Genomic DNA, 19,954 nt, shown 5'->3' with positions numbered 1-19,954 from the left:
GCAATGCTACCCTTTTATTGAGCATAACGTTCTTATTATGATCCAGATATTGGGCATAAATTTGACAATATTACCAAGAGTGATGGCCTAGGGGTAATGCGTCCGCCTAGGAAGCGAGAGAATCTGAGCGCGATGGTTCGAATCCTGGCTCAGCTGCCGATATTTTCTCTCCCTCCACTAGACCTTGAGTGGTGGTCTGCACGCTAGTCATTCAGATTGGACGATAAACCGAGGTCCTGTATGCAGTGTGCACTTAGCGCACATAAAAGAATCCACGGCAACAAAAGGGTTGTTCTTGGCAAAAATCTGTAGAAAAATCCACTTTGATAGGAAAAACAAATAATTTTTTTTAATGGGTGGCGCTGTAGTGTAGCGACGCGCTCTCCCTGGGGAAAACAACCCAAATTTCACATAGAGAAATCTGTTGTGATAAAAAGAAATACAATTACAAAAATACAAATACAGATATTGGCCATAAAATTGTAATAGGACCCTAATATTGTGCATAAAATTGTCAATTATCATGACCAAAATACTGTGCTTGAAGTCGTTAATATGACCAAGATGTTGGACATAAAGTTGTTCATATGACTGAGACACTGGTCCTCCTCCTCCTTCACCCCCTCACAGCCAATTGGGAAGGAGAGGGGGAAAAGGGAGGGGGAGGGGGTATTCCGTGCTGACAGTGTTACACAAAGTGGTTCTCCTCCTCCCCCTTCACCTCCTCACAGCCAAGGGGCAGGGAGAGGGATGGGTAGGTGGGGGGGGGGGGGGGGGGGGGCGGGGGAGGGGGGGGGGGCGAGGCGGGGAGAGGGGATGCATTCCGTGCTGACAGTGTTACACAAAGTGGTTCTCCTCCTCCCCCTTCACCTCCTCACAGCCAAGGGGCAGGGAGAGGGAGAGGGATGGGTAGGTGGGGGGGCGGGGGAGGGGGGGGGGCGAGGCGGGGAGAGGGGATGCATTCCGTGCTGACAGTGTTACACAAAGTGGTTCTCCTCCTCTCCCTTCACCCCCTCACAGCCAAGGGGCAGGGAATCCATGCCGACAGTGCCGTTGTCTCCCTTGAGGAATTGAGAGTGTGTGTCGAGGAGGACGATCTTGGAGAGGTCCTCTGTGGACCGGACCTGGTGACGATGAAGGCGGGGCTTGGTCAGCTCTTTGATCCGCTGCACACAGTCCACACATTCTCCACTGTCTTTGCTTTCCTTGTGACCACTGAATGTGTGTGTGTGTGTGTGTGTGTGTGTGTGTGTGTGTGTGTGTGTGTGTGTGTCTAACCATGATGGAAACGGAGATCGCGGTGGTTTTTGGACTCGCGGTGAAATCTCAAATCGCGGAGACAGATCCTCTACTGAAGAAGTTTCTTGTCAGAAATGCGGATGCATGAGATGCATAAGCATGAGAGCTGTATGTCCTTATCAGAAATGCAGCACTGCCGATATTCATGTGTCCACCCCTTGTTACAGAGGTATAATACTTACATGTGTAATGAAAATACAGTGGCAGATTTGACCCTTGATAATTAACCAGGAATTACTGTGAATCGTGGAGGTCAGGGTGACATGAGAACTAACCAGGAATTACTGTGAATCGTGGAGGTCAGGGTGACATGAGAACTAACCAGGAATTACTGGGAATTGTGGAGGTCAGGGTGACATGAGAACTAACCAGGAATTACTGGGAATTGTGGAGGTCGAGGTGACATGACAATTAACCAGGAATTACTGGGAATCGTGGAGGTCAGGGTGACATGACAACTAAGCAGGAATTACTGTGAATCGTGGAGGTCAGGGTGACATGACAATTAACCAGCAGGTACTGGGAATCGTGGAGGTCAGGGTGACATGACAACTAACCAGGAATTACTGGGAATCGTGGAGGTCAGGGTGACATGACAACTAACCAGCAGGTACTGGGAACCGTGGAGGTCAGGGTGACATGACAATTAACCAGGAGTTACTGGGAATCGTGGAGGTCAGGGTGACATGACAACTAACCAGGAGTTACTGGGAATCGTGGAGGTCAGGGTGACATGACAACTAACCAGGATTTACTGGGAATCGTGGAGGTCAGGGTGACATGACAACTAACCAGGAGTTACTGGGAACCGTGGAGGTCAGGGTGACATGACAACTAACCAGGAGTTACTGGGAATCGTCGAGGTCAGCGTGACATGACAACTAACCAGGAGTTACTGGGAATCGTGGAGGTCAGGGTGACATGACAACTAACCAGGAGTTACTGGGAATCGTCGAGGTCAGCGTGACATGACAATTAACCAGGAGTTACTGTGAATCGTGGAGGTCAGGGTGACATGACAACTAACCAAGAATTGCTGGGAATCGTGGAGGTCAGGGTGACATGACAACTAACCTGCAGAAACTGGGAATCGTGGAGGTCAGGGTCACATGACAACTAACCAGGAGTTACTGGGTATCGTGGAGGTCAGGGTGACATGACAACTAACCAGCAGGTACTGGGAATCGTGGAGGTCAGGGTGACATGACAACTAACCAGGAGTTACTGGGAATCGTGGAGGTCAGGGTGACATGACAACTAACCAGGAGTTACTGGGAACCGTGGAGGTCAGGGTGACATAACAACTAACCAGCAGGTACTGGGAATCGTGGAGGTCAGGGTGACATGACAACTAAGCAGGAATTACTGTGAATCGTGGAGGTCAGGGTGACATGACAACTAAGCAGGAATTACTGTGAATCGTGGAGGTCAGGGTGACATGACAACTAAGCAGGAATTACTGTGAATGGTGGAGGTAAGCGTGACATGACAACTAACCAGCAGGTACTGGGAATCGTGGAGGTCAGGGTGACATGACAACTAACCAGGATTTACTGGGAATCGTGGAGGTCAGGGTGACATGACAACTAACCAGGAGTTACTGGGAATCGTGGAGGTCGGTGTAACATGACAACTAACCAGGAGTTACTGGGAATCGTCGAGGTCAGCGTGACATGACAATTAACCAAGAATTGCTGGGAATCGTGGAGGTCAGGGTGACATGACAACTAACCAGCAGGTACTGGGAATCGTGGAGGTCAGGGTGACATGACAACTAACCAGGAGTTACTGGGAATCGTGGAGGTCAGGGTGACATGACAACTAAGCAGGAATTACTGTGAATCGTGGAGGTCAGGGTGACATGACAACTAACCAGCAGGTACTGGGAACCGTGGAGGTAAGGGTGACATGACAACTAACCAGGAATTACTGGGAATCGTGGAGGTCAGGGTGACATGACAACTAACCAGGAATTACTGGGAATCGTGGAGGTCAGGGTGACATGACAACTAACCAGGAATTACTGGGAATCGTGGAGGTCAGGGTGACATGAGAACTAACCAGGAGTTACTGGGAATCGTGGAGGTCAGGGTGACATGACAACTAACCAGCAGGTACTTGGAATCGTGGAGGTAAGGGTGACATGACAATTAACCAGGAGTTACTGGGAATCGTGGAGGTAAGGGTGACATGACAACTAACCAGGAGTTACTGGGAATCGTGGAGGTAAGGGTGACATGACAATTAACCAGGAGTTACTGGGAATCGTGGAGGTCAGGGTGACATGACAACTAACCAGCAGGTACTGGGAATCGTGGTCACGGTGGAACTTTTGTCCCATCGGTGCAATGTCAGCACGAAGTAACGATGAAACAAGGTTCGAATCTATTACCCACCCCACGTTGCCATCCCTTGGTGTTTCACCATCTCATCTTTCACCACTTCAGATGGAAAACGGCGACTGAAACATTTATTCAAAATTGTCAGACTGGGATCATTGGAATCCGGCCAGTGGCTTTGCTTCCGGGAACTCCCGAAAGCACAGGGTTTTTCCGTTTGAACTCTTCTTCCGACCAACTCCTCTCGGACCAAAATATTATCAGGACAAAGTGTTTCCGATACAGACAGGAATGTTTCCAGTACCTCTTTTAACCTCTAAAACAGATCCATGACTGGATAGGAGACTGCACAGAATTTTTTTTTCCAGTGCAAAGAAGTACACACACTGTGCAGACCGCAACATCAAGGCACGGCCACTTAACCAGGTGACAGGGTCCCAGTTCTCTTCTCTGAAGAACGTAATAAAATAAATAATGACATAATAATAACATGGAGACTTACATAGCGCGGTTCCCTGCTTTCAAGAGCAAGCTCACCGCGCTTTACAGTAAAAACATGTGTAACATTTCAAAGGTATAATAATAAAAATGGAAAAACGATTCACCACCCACACATCATTCACTGTACAAAAAAGGTACATCACACACACACACACACACACACACACGCGCGCGCGCGCGCGCGCGCGCGAGCGCGAGCGCGCACACATGAGCATAATTGAACCTTCTTCTTCACCATACAGTGTGGTGCTGGTTCCACAGGAAAACTCAAAATGGATTTGGACAGAACTGAACCTTCTTCTTCACCATACATTGCACCTGTGTTGCTGGTTCCAAAGCATGGTAGTTCAGTCTGGTTCTGCATTGCGCCGAACAAAGTGACTGATTTTAATGCTGAAGCGATCCCTGATGTTGAAGGGCTTCTCAGTGAGCTGGCAAAGGCCCGGTACTTTGTACAAAAATATCTTTTAAAGGGCTACTGGCAGATACCAACAGCATATTTTCGATAGGAAAACAAATTGCAGGCAGAAAAAATACAAAAAATGGGTGGCACTGTCAGTGTGGCGACTGTGCTCTCCCTGGGGAGAGCAGCTCGAATTTCACACAGAAATCATCTCTGACAAAAGGAGTAATACAATGCAATACCATACAATACAATACAATTAAAAAGAATGGGTGGCTTATTCCAGTTTAGTCATTCACAGCAGGTCATATTCATACGCAGCCTTTCACACTCCTGAAACAGAAACACAGATTGTCTCCATACATCAAAACTGGAATTTGAAACAGACACTCAGCGCTCAACAATGTTCACTTCACGCATTAGTTGTCAACACCAGCAGTCTCCGGGAAGTACAAAGTTAACTACAGATGTTCACTGTAACAGTATCGAATAAATTAGTATTACGCGCCCACCCTCAAACAACGGTCATCGTGACACTTTTTTGTTCAAACACTTGCATCAAATTCTATCTTCATTGAGGGTTTTTTTCCCCAAAATTCTCTCTTTTTTTCCGTTCCTTAATTAAGTATAGGCTACATTCATTACGCTCCTGACGTCTTTTATCCATTTTTCATCACATCACATGGTGCATCAACACAAGTAATACATAATGATGTCACATGGTGCATCAACACAAGTAATACATAATGTTGTCACATGGTGCATCAACACAAGTAATACATAATGATGTCACATGGTGCATCAACACAAGTAGTACATAATGATGTCACATGGTACACGAACACAAGCCTGCATTAAATAATCAAAGAGGAAAACACACACAAAACATTGCAGTAAAGATAAAACAAAGATCTGTGTTCCTGACAACAATACAATACAATAAATACAATACAATGCAATACAATACAATAAGCTAAACACAAAACATTTCAAACCCTTTACCAATGGATCCGCATGTCAGTCAGATTACAGAACACCCCTACAACGTTTGCAAGCATGGTGCGCTGTGTTTGCATGAACCGTCGGCTGTCCATTTGTTTGACATATTAGACTGGTTCCAATATCAGGGAATCAGACACCCGTGGGCATCGGAGAGTCAGAGTTGTCAAACACATTCTTATGGAAAAGGATGCCGTGATTCCATTAAAACCATTTGACAAGCTGTTCTTGCCCCTGTTGCCAATGGAAACTCGGCCAAAAAAAAACAACAACAAAAACATGACCGATATCTGGATCACGGGTAGACCAAAAAGGTATTCATAGGACACAAGTCGGTGTATGTATTGATAAAAACTTACTTTACTGATTAAATTTGGGGTGCTAAGTCCACTTAAAGGACCTTGAAATATGTATTTTGCCTCTGTTGCCATGGTTACCCAATGACTTGCCCACGCCACCTTCGGCTCTTTACTGTCAGCGTCAGTGGTGTTTAGTGACTCCAGCACTATCAGTATCTTTACTGTCAGCGTCAGTGGTGTTTAGTGACTCCAGCACTATCAGTATCAGTATCTTTACTGTCAGCGTCAGTGGTGTTTAGTGACTCCAGCACTATCAGTATCTTTACTGTCAGCATCAGTGGTGTTTAGTGACTCCAGCACTATCAGTATCTTTACTGTCAGCGTCAGTGGTGTTTAGTGACTCCAGCACTATCAGTATCAGTATCTTTACTGTCAGCGTCAGTGGTGTTTAGTGACTCCAGCACTATCAGTATCAGTATCTTTACTGTCAGCGTCAGTGGTGTTTAGTGACTCCAGCACTATCAGTATCAGTTTCAGTATCTCAAGTAGGCGTCAGTGGTGTTTAGTGACTCAGCAGTATCAGTATCAATATCTCAAGGAGGTGTCAGTGGTGTTTATTGACTCCAGCACTATCAGTATCAGTATCTCAAGTAGGCGTCAGTGGTGTTTAGTGACTCAGCAGTATCAGTATCAGTTTCAGTATCTCAAGTAGGCGTCAGTGGTGTTTAGTGACTCAGCAGTATCAGTATCAGTATCTCAAGTAGGCGTCAGTGGTGTTTAGTGACTCAGCAGTATCAGTATCAGTTTCAGTATCTCAAGGAGGCGTCAGAGGTGTTTAGTGACTCAGCAGTATCAGTTTCAGTATCTCAAGGAGGCGTCAGTGGTGTTTAGTGACTCAGCAGTATCAGTATCAGTTTCAGTATCTCAAGGAGGCGTCAGTGGTGTTTAGTGACTCAGCAGTATCAGTATCAGTTTCAGTATCTCAAGGAGGCGTCAGTGGTGTTTAGTGACTCAGCAGTATCAGTATCAATATCTCAAGGAGGTGTCAGTGGTGTTTAGTGACTCCAGCACTATCAGTATCAGTATCAGTAGCTCAAGTAGGCGTCACTGCGTTCGGACAAATCCGTATACGCTACACCACATCTGCCAAGCAGATGCCTGACCATCAGCGTAACCCAACGCGCTTGACTCCAGCACATGCGCGGGTTGTTTAATCGAACCCACCTGTGGCAGCTTCACCTGCATGCCTTCAAGATGATGTTTCAGTCTTTTTCAGGTATAATCATACCAGCTATGCCAGAAGGGGCGCCTTCTACATCAGTGAGATGAATCGACTCCCAGATCCAGTGAAGGCAGAGACTGAGAGTGGCAATTTCAATGTGAAAAGATCAGCTCATAAGTTCAACCGGGTAGACCTGGACCAGAGCCAGGACTGGCTGAATGGTATTGGCAAGAAAAGTGGTGGCATCGCTGTCATCACAAAGACGTCAGCCTTGTGCAGGTGGGCTTTCTCCTTCAACCTGAGATCTTACCTGGTCAGTGAGACCAAGCTGGTCTACGGCATTGGACGAAACGATGCATTCACTCACAACGAGTGCAATCCAACCAGGAAAAACTGCAGAGCATTGCCACAAAGGACTTAAAAAAACAAAAACACACACACTGAAGATGACCTGCTGATGGCACGCTAGAAAGGCCAAGATCAGCTGATACAGTTATAGAAGAAAGGCTTTCGGCTGACATCGACAGGATGATCTTTCAGACACACTGCGCCTCATCACTGCCTTCCGGGCTGGAAGGGAAGTCCATCTGGAGGAAATACTGAAGGGATGTCCTTCTGGAGGAAATACTGAAGGGATGTCCTTCTGGAGGAAATACTGAAGGGATGTCCTTCTGGAGGGATGTCCATCTGGAGGAAATACTGAAGGGATGTCCTTCTGGAGGAAATACTGAAGGGATGTCCATCTGGAGGAAATACTGAAGGGATGTCCATCTGGAGGAAATACTGAAGGGATGTCCTTCTGGAGGGATGTCCATCTGGAGGAAATACTGAAGGGATGTCCTTCTGGAGGAAATACTGAAGGGATGTCCTTCTGGAGGAAATACTGAAGCATGAGCTGATGTCTCTCCCTCCTGCCCTTGCACAAGTGAACGGCGATCTACAATCAGGCCAAAAGTCCCTCCTGTCAGATTCACTGATTGGTGACACGCCTTGCCCTCAGAGTCTTGAGGCTTCAGACATTGGTGAAGAAGGATTATTTATTGTTGGTGGGCAGGCGCATGTTCTTGCTCTAGGAAAGCCACCTGAAGCAAACAACTTAGGGGACCTGCTGACATTTTTGTCACATCAGTACTACAAATTGGAGCTGCTTTCAGTCGTACTGACATGGTTTTTGACAGATAATACGACCTGTCCATCAAAAGCAGCACAAGGAAAAAACGGGGAAAGAAGGCAGTGTCTGTGAGAAGAGAGATTCAGGACAGAAATCTGCCTCTCCCTCAGAAATGGGACAATTTCCTCACACATGCAGCAAACAAAGCCGACTTGGCGAGATTCCCGTTACAGCAGCTGTTCTTAAAGGCACCTGCAGACATGACCATTGTTGATGCAGGAGGATTCAGCAACGAAGAGCAGGTGGACTCAATACTGAGGAACTGAAGGGGCGCCATGAGGAAGCTGACACACGCACAATACTGCACTGTGTCAAGAGCCGAGCACCCAGCATCGTAGTTGCTGCTCGTGACACCGACGTGCTGGTGCTTCTGCCGGCCCACTTTGCAAACATGTCATGTCCACAGATCTGGATGAAGGCTGGCACCTTCGAAAAACCGAAATGCATCCCATTTCTCTCACTGGCGGCTCAGTTTGATGCTCATGTCCTCGGCAGCTTACCACTTTTTCACTCGTTTACAGGATCTGACACCACTTCTTCCTTGGCTGGTCACACCAAGAAATCCTGCCGGAATGTTTACAACGAAAATCACGACCTCCTGTCAAATCTGGGCAAAGGCGACAACAGTGACCAAACCTCTGCTGCTGCAGAAACCTTCACATGTAAAGTCTACAAGGTTCATGCAACAGTTTCTGTGGGCAGTGCCAGGTCAACCCTCAGGCCCACCTGTTGGAGACCCTACCCCCAGCTCATGTTGCCTTGTCCTTCTACATCAAGCGGTCACACTATAAAACATCAGTATGGCGACAGGCAGACAAACAGCGTCCTGAACTGCCCCCACCAGGGACTATGGGATGGCCATTTCAGAGTGATGCTCTTGTTCCATCCTGCAGAACAAGCGGAGACGTCTGCAGAAATGATCACTGAGACAAACGTGGATGACTGAGGTGTGGTGTTCAGTGACTGATTGCACTGTGCTACTACAGTTTAAGGGTTGAATTATGAGAATATATGAGCACAAACTGACGGAAAGCTGAGACATAATAAGCTGAACGGAACTCTGCACACGAAAATGACAGTTCTGATGAAGCTCATTTGAATGGTTTTGTTTTGTTTTTGTTTCAATTTTTGATGCTGCAAACCAATACTAAATCGATTGACAACATAACTTTATTTTTTTATCCTTGCAAATGATAAGGTCCATTCTAATGAATCTGAAATAGATGGTTTTGTTTTGTAATTTTATTTTCTTTTGTACTTTTTAAAATCTGTTAATCAATGTGACTGTGACTGACAGTATGAGCAAGTGCTCTGGTTTGGAAACCTGTTTTCGTCATCGTCACTTACGTTACTGATCTTTAAAATTAAGGAATGTCATAAGCTGAAGCATCCTTTTTTGTTTGTTTGTTTGCTTTTGCTTGCTTATACACCACTGCAATTGAAAAAATCTATTCTTATGAAGCTGAAATATTTTTTCTTTCAATTTCATTTGAAAGGCTGCAAATCAGTGTAATTATGACTGAAGGCATACCGTCGTTTGTCGTTTCTGAAACGTGTCTATTTTTAGCATTGTTTCTTACCTTTCTGAAACGTGTCTATTTTTAGCATTGTTTCTTACCTTTCTGAAACGTGTCTATTTTCAGCATTGTTTCTTACCTGTCATTGAAATAGTGTCATGTCACACACTAATTCATCCTTATTTTCTTGAAAACTACTGGTAATGACTGACATTCTTGGAATAAAAAGATAGTTTCACTGCGCAACGTGTGGTGTTGCGTGGCAGGTTTGCGTGGACGCCATTTTGAAAAAAATAATTATATCTCATGAATGACGAAAAATTGCTCATGTCAAATGGAAAAAATGGATTCAGCATACCGTAATCCCCCATTAAAAGCTATTTGACGCTTCTGACACAGATTTGCTTACTACTCTTTAACTGAGCTGATTTATCTGAAATGAAACCCGTCTATATTCTTCCAGCACTTCAGTGTTACCACACCAAGTGTTCGCTAAATCTTCTCGGCGTGCCTGAGGAGGACGCTGAGCCGGCCAAGAGTGATTAACTGCGACCGACTCTCCCGTTGTCATGGGCGTCAGACGTCTTTAAGTTCCCCTTCACATGGTCATCCACCGTACGTCAAATGAGTCATGGACTCCTTAGTGCCAAGTGTACAGGCTGTTAAACCTGTACTTAAAGACACATTGGACACCAAGCAAAACACGTTCCGATGTGCTGAACAACAAACTTTGAAGACGTGGCGTGATGCACTTGCATTGTGCTACTTCAACAATCCCGATACAGACTCCAACTTCAAAGTGATATGGGAAGATAGGGACCATGGAGACAACATTTTGCAGGTCCCACTCAACTGTGCTGAGCCTTCTCAGCATAATTTAGCAAAAACGTTTATTCAAATTTACAGAAATTGTGACGAAAAATGTTTAACTATAAGTCTGTACTTTCTTAAAAAGACAACACGGAAAAAAGGTGCTGGCTCATGTCTGATACAGGGCAACCAGTGTCACGCATGGATCAGGTGTGAGTTTGAAGTACTGTGTTCCATCGTCAGCAAACAGACTCAGCCATGACTGATGACAACACACACAGCGTCCTCCCTCCATGATTGTTGCCAGTGGGAAGCAGTGAATCTACTAAAGTTTGTAATAGTCCACGTTCGCTGTCAGTCACTGATGGCACACCCACTGACCTCAGCCCAGCTGTCAGTGACACCAATACCAACTCAACAGCAGACAGCCCCATGTCTACATCTGGTGACGGCACTGACATCCTACCTGTTCCAGTGTGTGTCAGTGCTGTCTCTCCACTGGACGACACTCATCAGGACCTCCGGACCCCCGACTGTCCCTCCCACCCCCTGACTGACAGTGACCAGCATCAGGATGCTGAGGTTTCTGAGGTGCAGCAGACAGACACTGGCACAACAGCACCCTGCGTGGACAGCCACCCCTCTGCCCCCACACAACAGGACACTGCTGACCAGCCTCCAGACACACCCAGCGCTGAATCTCCGTCAGTATATGTGTCACAATCGTCGCTGTCATCGTCAACCGAAGGTGGAACTGACATTGATCCAGAGACAACCTCGACACCCCAAGGTGACAATAACACCACCAACGTCAGTGACAATAACACCACCAACGTCAGTGATCCAATTGTTACCAAAGCCTCAGTGAACACGGATGACAGCGTGTGTGTGCAGTGCTTACAGTTTGTAAGTGAACCAATGTGCAGGTCATGCATCAAGGACCTGGATGCAGACATTAAATCCCACATTGACCACAAACTGAAGATATTAACACAGACTATGCAGCAAAAAATTGACAGTCTGCAAGAAGAGTGCAATGCCCTTCGCGGTCTGCTTAAAGATAAGACTAGATCAATTAATAGTATTTCAGACCACCAAAAACACATTATGAAATCAAAGAGTGACTGTAGTGGGACTCCACATGAAGATTCGTCCAATGCAGAAACGTCTGTTAGCAGTTCCCAGCCAAAGACAACCGCTTCTAAAGTGCGTGTTGATGTTTGTATGGCGAACACAAGTATCACAAATGTTTGTCAGGTAGTCAGTGTCTCCTCCTGTAGGTGGTACTGGTACTGTCACAACGGACAACACAGAAAGGCCTACATCAGAAAACAAACTCAAAATCAAGAAAACTGACTCTGCCAAAAGTACAAGCTACGTTTTCCCGCCCAAGGAAAACATCAATTTTCTTATTGGGGATTTGAACTTCCAGTCCATCGACAGACAAAGGCTGGACAGAACAGGGTGCACTCATGTCCGCACAATGCCGGAGGCTAAAGTGACTGATGTCACTGCTGCTCTCCAAGACAGCCCAGTGCGGGAGGACACAGCGGATGGTATTGCATGTGGGAGGTAATGACAATCACAAACACTACACCGCTGACACACTGAAGTGTGACTTCAGTGACCTACTGACACAACTCAAAAGGGTTTTCACATCAGCCAAAATAGCTGTGTCTGCACTCCTTCCCAGATTGGCAGCTCCCTTGCGGTTCATAAACCTACTGAACAATGAACTGCATGTGGTATGTGCAGACAACGGAGCCAATTTTCTATTCGAAAATAAATTTGTAGACACAAATTCTAAAATGGTGAAGCCTTGTTTCACAACTGACCGCGCCCACCTGTCCGCCAGGGGTCTGTCGCTATGGTTAAGCCAAGTCAGTCAGTTTCTCGCTCTCCGCACAAACCGTCCTTCACGGTTCAGTGACGGCAGAACAGGCCCGGCACTTAGCGAGGGCCGCGTGGCTCAAGAAACAATGGCTGGTCACCGGGCCGACCGTCTACAACCTCCACCATCCAGAACACAAGACACTCAAGTGACACAGCGCGGGCCGAACCAGTCTGAACCATCGGCGAGCTCTTAGCACGCTGAACAGGACAGTCAGATTGGTCAACAAAAAGAATCAAATTCGTCTGATCAGTCAAAAAATAGTGGTCAGATACCAGTCAGTCAAACAATGTGTGGCCCCCAGTTTGCAATACCACCCATGGCGCATTGTAACAAACCCAGCCAGCCAGTGCCCATGTTTCCCCCCTTTTGGCCTTTCCCTCCCTTCCTCCCTATTCCCTTCAACCCCTGGCTTCAACACATGCAGCGCCTCTACCCTTCAGTCTCTCCTTTACTGTACTGACTGACCCACTGTTTGCGGAAAATCTAACTTCCTTTTCCCCTGGCTTACTGTGAGTGACCGTTGTGACATACTAGTGTCAACTGCCCGACTTCAGTTTCGTGTCCCCCACCCTCCTTTTCTAGTCTTAGATTGTTCTTGTTTTATTAGTTTGTTTGTTCGGTTTTGTTGTTGTTCGTTTTTTCAATTTCGTGTGTCTATGTTTTCCACCCAGTGACTTTTTTCTTCTTCGTAATCGTTTCGTGTGGACCTTGCAATTCCTTTTTTTTCTTAGCACTTGCATATAAACAAATTGTTTGTGTGGGTGTGTGTGTGTGCATTGACTGATTTATTTATTTATTTTTTGTTTGCTTTTCCTATTTTTCTTTTACTTTGCTCTTTTTTTCTTCTTTCCATTTGCCCTGAATTCTTCTGAAGTGTTTTGTGCAAATACTGTTTACTTCACCCTTGTTTTAAATTTTATTTTATTATTATTATTTTTTTTAAAAAGAAGTGTTAATTGAAGTGTAGACCCACATCATCCATGTAAAAAATGCAAACTTCTAAAGATAATGGATTGCAGTTTTCAACTGAAAAGATACACATGATACTTTTTAATAATGGTGCTGCCCCCCGAAAAATTACCAACTTTTTATCTTGATGGAAGAGAACTCTTCTATAAATCTGAGGTCAAATTCCTTGGTGTTTATTTTACTCCAAAGCTAAATTGGAAGAAACATCTAGAAAACATGAGATCAAAAGCAATGAAAAGCTTAACTTTTATTAAAATCGCCAGTAAACAGCCTTGGGGTCAAGATTCAAAAACACTTATTCATCTCGCTACTGCGCTGGTAAGATCTAGACTGACGTATGGACAGGGGGTATTTTCCTCTGCTCCGAATGCTTTCCTTAAAATAATGCAAAGCCTAGATAGCAAAGCCATAAAGCTGGCCCTAGGTGTTCCGTTTCATACGAACACATTACAGTCGTATAGAGCTGCAGGAATACCACCTCTTAATGAATTAAGAAAGCTAGCATCGGCAAAATATGTAATTAGAGCAAATGCAACAGAAAATTCTGTCAAAACTGAGATTAATATACAGTCTGACAAACCTTTTTCGAAACGAGCGAAACAGAACAGAAATCTAGAAACTATTTCTACATACGTGTCAGATACTATTAATCAATCAAATGTTGATCCACAAAATGTTGCTCCGATTATGAGCACTTCACCAATTCCATTATGGGAATTAACGGGAGCAGCCTTTGATATTCAATATTGTGACATTAAGAAAGATGAAAATCCCAATATACTAGCTTCTCGAGTCAAACCACACTTCTCTGAAACATACCCCCACCACTTAAAAATATTTACAGACGGTTCTGTTATAGAAAATCAGTTTGCTGGTTCTGGATATGCAATTGGAAATTGAAAAGTCACATCATATTGAAAAGGGCTTCTCAATTTTTACAGCTGAATTAATTGCCGTCCTTATGGCATTAACATATCTAATTGATCTGCCCCTAAACTTGATTAATGTTTTATTTTGTGTCGATTCAAAATCAGTTCTGCAGTCTATCAAATCAGGTTGTACGAACATTAATTACAACATCATTTTTGAAATATGATGATTCACTGCATTCAAATGAGAGGAACTAATATTGAAATGTGCTGGATTCCCTCACACTGTGGGCTTTTCTCTAATGAACGTGCAGATCATCTTGCAAAGCTTGGAGCTAAAAACGCTTTAAATGCAATTGAACTTCCTCTTCGTTTATCATCATCTGAAATGTGTAATATTGTTGAAAGAAATATGCAAAATTCCTTTATGTCTTTAGAAGTTAATACTTCTGCCTTATTAAATGCTAAAAGAACTGGCAGGGCTGTTAAGAGCATGGCATTTAGGTTAACAAATAGTAAAGAGTGGTAACTCTCTCCATTACACAAGGTACACAACTTCAAGTCAGTGATGCTTACGCTACCGATTCAGCCAGCACACAGGTAAATAAAAGGTACATTGGAACAAACCCAGACACTTCCTCAAAAAGGAAGCGCCGGGCCTGTCCTTATACCAATCATCTGACATGTGCACACAGCAGCAAAGACAGAAGAAATGTGCAAACACAAATTAGCTTTTATTCAAAGACTGGCATAGCCTCTTTAATCCTGAATAAGCCACACAAAACACATGGACAATACAAAACAAATACATGGTTGCCTCGGTAGTTTATCCACTGGAAATTAACAAATAATGAGGCCAGGAGACGATATGAGGTTATTACTAAATGCCCCATACACAAAATATTGTGAAAATATTGAATGCATTTGCAAGGGACGTTTAATGGTAGAGCACGTTTTAACCCGCTGTTTAGTAATGAAACCTTTTTTGCCTCATGAAATTACGGGACACGTGTTACCAGTTTCAAATATTAACAATTTTTGGAAAAAAGTTATATAATTCAAACTGTTCTTTATTAAAGTTAGCTAGCTATGTGTTAAATAGTCCAGTTGGTTGTTTATTGTAGGTCCCCACATGAACTCTTTTCAAATAATAATCTACAGAAGTAGTGCATACAATATTTGATTATTGATTGTCACGGACGACATAATGGTTCCGCTATTTTTTTCTTTTCTTTTACGTTTATGGAGGGGGTTCGAGTCCATCTCATTCCCTCTTCTATCATGACAAGCGGATTTGGCGGAGGCTGGTGGGTCGCTGAATTATTTTTAGAGGCGGGTGTGTTTCTTATGCGCGTGCACGATGTTTTCCATCGTGCGTGTTCCCCTTGCGTTCGAGCGTAGAGAGAGATCGTGTTGTTGTGTCATGTTTTCTATGTTTTGTTAGTGTCTCGTGCAACTGAACGGGAAAAAAATATATAGGAAACTGAATGAACAGAGTGCAGTGAGCGGAGTTCTAGTACTCCAAATGCTCCTCGCCGGTTTGTCCCTAGCTTCACTCGAAGGGAGTCAGTCCATGGAGGAGGACGGTGGTAGAACCAGCGCTTAGCGGCTGATGTTCGTTTTTTTTTCCTCTGTAAACGACTTTATGTCCGCCAGTGGAACTATTCTTCATTTCTGTGTTTCGGTGTAGCACCCGTTGTTCGTTTACAGAACACTGCCGTGGCTTGTCTTGTCCCGTCAGTGTTTCTCCAGTTGCCTGGTGCGCGTCTTGAGGTGTTGTGCCTCCGTTCTAATCGTGGGGCAACGCTACGTCGCTCTTTATGTATTGTTTTCCTCCGTCGTGGTTCATTGTTACGTTTGTCATGGTTTATTATTGTGAAAGTTATGAGCCTGTGAAGGGGCGATGAGTTGTCACATGTTGCTCAAATGTTATAGTGACGCAACATCTAGACTTGTCGTTTCTCTCATTCTCTCTCGCCTTGACTACTGTAACTCTCTATTGTCTGGTTTGCCTGCTTCATCCATTCAGTCCCTTCAGCGCATACAAAATTCTGCTGCCCGACTCGTCCTCAGAAAGAAAAGATCTGAGCACACCACTCCTCTTTTGCAACATCTCCACTGGCTCCCTGTCTCACACCGAATAAAGTACAAGATCAGCACTCTATGCTACAAATGTATTCACAAATCAGCCCCTTCCTATCTCTGTGCCTGCCTTCACCTCTACACTCCATCTCGCTCACTACGATCAGCTTCGGATCCACTCCACTTACATATACCCAGATTCAAACTCTCGACTGTTGGCCACCGTTCTTTCTCTGTCTCTGGACCTTGCAATTGGAATGAACTTCCTCTTTCGCTTCGTCAAGTCTCCACACTCAGCTCTTTCAAGTCTGGCCTTAAAACCCACCTCTTCCCGAAGTAGCCTCCCTTCCCTGCCTCTTCCTTGTCTTTTTAGTTTTTTTCAGTTTTAGAGTTATGCTTGCGTGAGAATGACTGGTGCGAAAGCGCTTTGATTTGTTTATGCACAAGATTTAGCGCTATACAAATACCATTATTAGTACAGGATTTTGCACGTGGAAGGGATATTATCATTCTTGGTGACTTTAATATAGATTTTCAAAAACCTCATCCGGCATGGGATTCTACCATATCTCTATTTAATTTACACAAAGTGATACAATCAGCAACGCGAGTTGCGTCATCCAGCTCAACTCTGATTGACCACATCTATGTTAATAATCCAGACAGAGTCTAAGTGCTCAGGTACACCAGACCAATATCAGTGACCACTTCACTATACAGTGTACAGTTGCCTGTAAGATACCAACAGCTAGAACTAGAACCCACTTCACCATTACATATCGATCGTATAAGCACATTAACGAAGTTGATTTTCTCCATGATCTTAGCGAATACTCATTAATTTTAAGGAAATTTATGAATCTAACGATCCAGATGAAGCGGTCGCGGCATTTCATAGAATCTTTTTATCTGTTTATGACAAGCATGCCCCAGTTAGAAGAAAACGGGTAGGAAATTCATCAACACCTCCTTGGATTACTGTCATCATATCAGTATCTATCAAAATTAGAGATAAACTTAAAAAAGAAAAAAAAAATATTCCGCGTTTAAAAGTAACAAAGAAAACACGTGAAGTTCTTAGTCCATGAGGCCAAAAAGACATATTTTAACAGGATAACGACGTCAGAATCAGACAATACTTCACCCATATGGAAAGGTCTCGATGCACTGACCAGTAAGTCCTTTCCTGGTAAATCATTGAAATCTGATTGTTTCACAGCAACAGACGTTAACAACCACTTCCTATCCATCGCGGAAAGTTTGACAAATCGTCTGAAACAAAACTCAGATCAGTATAAATGTCCAGCCAGTCTAAAATTATTTTGTTCAGACAGGCTCAGCCATCAAAATAACCGTCTATGAGGTCGGTATATACATATCCAACCTTGGACAAAAAAAACATACACATGGCTGTGACGGACTTAGCAATAAAATTTTGCTTCTATCGCTGCCATATATAGTGCATAGTGCATCATCTGGCATATATTCATAACCTCAGTATTTAAAAAAGTCTTTTTCCATCTATGTTCAAAACTGCCAAAATTATACCACTACCTAAAGTAAAAAATCCCTCAGACCTCAACGATTACCGACCAATATCGAACACTGTGATCGCTTTCTAAACCATTTGAAAAACACGTACACAAACACCTTTTGCAATATCTTGACCAGCACAACTTGCTTCATCAAAATCAGTCAGGGTTTCGCCCAAAACACTCCTGTCAGACAGCCCTCACCAGTCTCTTTGATAAACTGCTCAAAATCAACGGAATAGTATTTATAGATTTGAAGAAAGCATTTGATCTCGTTAACCATCAAATACTTCTTGAAAAGCTACGGGTTTATCAGCTTGATACAAATTCTGTTAAGTTCTTTGAGTCATACTTAAAAGAAAGAAAAGAGACTGTATTAGTAAACGGTACTTTTTCGGATGTAGGAATAACTAAAATGGGCATTCCCCACGGCTCTGTGCTTGGCCCCCTATTGTTCAACCTTTATGTCAATGATCTTCCATTATGTATCTCCTCATCTGCAGTATCATGCGACATGTTTGCAGATGACTCTTCTCTTCACACAAACGGAGTAAATTTAGAGCACATTAATGATAGATTACAAACCAGCCTGACCAAAGTATCCAACTGGTGTACAGAAAATAATATGCTCCTTAACCCAGAAAAAACAAAGAGTATGATTGTAGCCACTTGCCAAAAGCACCAGTGTGGCTTAAATCCGCTCACTTTGTCAATCGATGGCCAAGCTATTGAACAAGTTACAGAACATCGACACCGTGGTGTCATTATTGACAACCAGCTAAAATGGGAGGCACATATCAGTTCTTTATCAAGATCAGTTGCGAAAAATGTTTACCTGTTATCCCGTTTAAAACATGTCGTCAGTCCAGAGGCTTCCTATTTCTTTTTCCATTCTCACATCATGTCTAGAATTGATTACGTTTCAAACGTGTTGGATAACTGCAGCGAAGTGCACATGCAAAAACTAGATTCTGTACACAGACGTGCTGTTAAACACCTCAATGATGTTTTACGAAACACACGCAGTCATCAACTGCCAGCACCTCTTTCCTTGACTAAGCACCTAATATTGAGTAAGTGCGTACTTATGCATAAAATTATATTCGGTAAATGTCCTATTTATTTACACCAAACCACTGTCTGCTATGAAATTCGAAACCCTAACTCCCGAAATGCGACACTTACTCTATCCAAACCAAGAATAGACCTTTATAAATCGAGTTTAGTATACTCCGGCACGCACTGTTGGAACAATATCACCAAACGCCTCAAAGAACCCTTTTCCACCACAACATTCAATGAGAAACTTGGACAATACATGTGTGCCGAAAGCCAGACCGAAAATCTGGTATAATATTGTCACTGACAATCCTTACAAACTATATCGAAATGCTTCAATTAGTTGATAACGTATCACGTCACAGAACATTGTTTTCAAAGATCTGAATGTGTTCTCCTTACAGTGGACATAAACTTACGAAATCAAACTCTAGCCTGGTCATGTCTACGATTCTGTATACTTAAATGTATTACAATTTGTGAACCATTCTCACCCAGCTTTCTTTTTTCTCGCACTGACATATCTTTAATCTCTCTTTTTATATTATTAGTAGTGGTAGTAGTTTTTTTGTTTATTTTTATATGTATTTATCTATTATTTATTCACCTTTTTTTCTTTCAAGGCCTGACTAAGCGCGTTGGGTTACGCTGCTGGTCAGCCATCTGCTTGGCAGATGTGGTGTAGCGTATATGGATTTGTCCGAACGCAGTGACGCCTCCTTGAGCTACTGAAACTGAAACTCATACATCTCTCTCTCTCTCTCTCTGTGTCTTTCTCATGTGTCCATATCCCTATTTCCCATCGCCTTATTTGCTATTTTTTATGTCTCTTACTTCAGTGTTTCAAATTTTATCATTACTTTTCTGTGTTAATTTCACTTGAATCATTCATGTGTAGCATATGCTAGGGTTTTGTTGTTGTTGTTTTTCCCTTGGTGTGTGTGCGTGTGAATTACTGACATGACTGTGTCTCCCTGGTGTGAATTACT

The 19,954-nt window shown here is 43.7% G+C and overlaps 1 protein-coding gene across 2 annotated transcripts in view; it reads right to left on the bottom strand.

Moving 5' to 3' along the window:
• Positions 1-811: 811 nt before the first annotated feature.
• LOC143299013 (sodium- and chloride-dependent taurine transporter-like) overlaps positions 812-19,954 on the bottom strand; it is a 160,138-nt gene continuing 140,995 nt past the window's right edge. For both annotated transcript variants that reach the window (XM_076612086.1, XM_076612085.1), the window contains one exon: positions 812-1,166. In XM_076612086.1, coding sequence (XP_076468201.1) covers positions 978-1,166 — 189 coding nt within the window. In that variant the 3' untranslated portion in view covers positions 812-977. The remainder of the gene's footprint in view (positions 1,167-19,954) is intronic.

The sequence above is a fragment of the Babylonia areolata genome, chromosome 24, assembly GCF_041734735.1.
Source record: "Babylonia areolata isolate BAREFJ2019XMU chromosome 24, ASM4173473v1, whole genome shotgun sequence".
Classification (NCBI taxonomy): domain Eukaryota; kingdom Metazoa; phylum Mollusca; class Gastropoda; order Neogastropoda; family Buccinidae; genus Babylonia; species Babylonia areolata.
The sequence above is the reverse complement of the archived record's forward strand: the minus strand, read 5'-3'. Positions and strand labels throughout refer to the sequence as shown.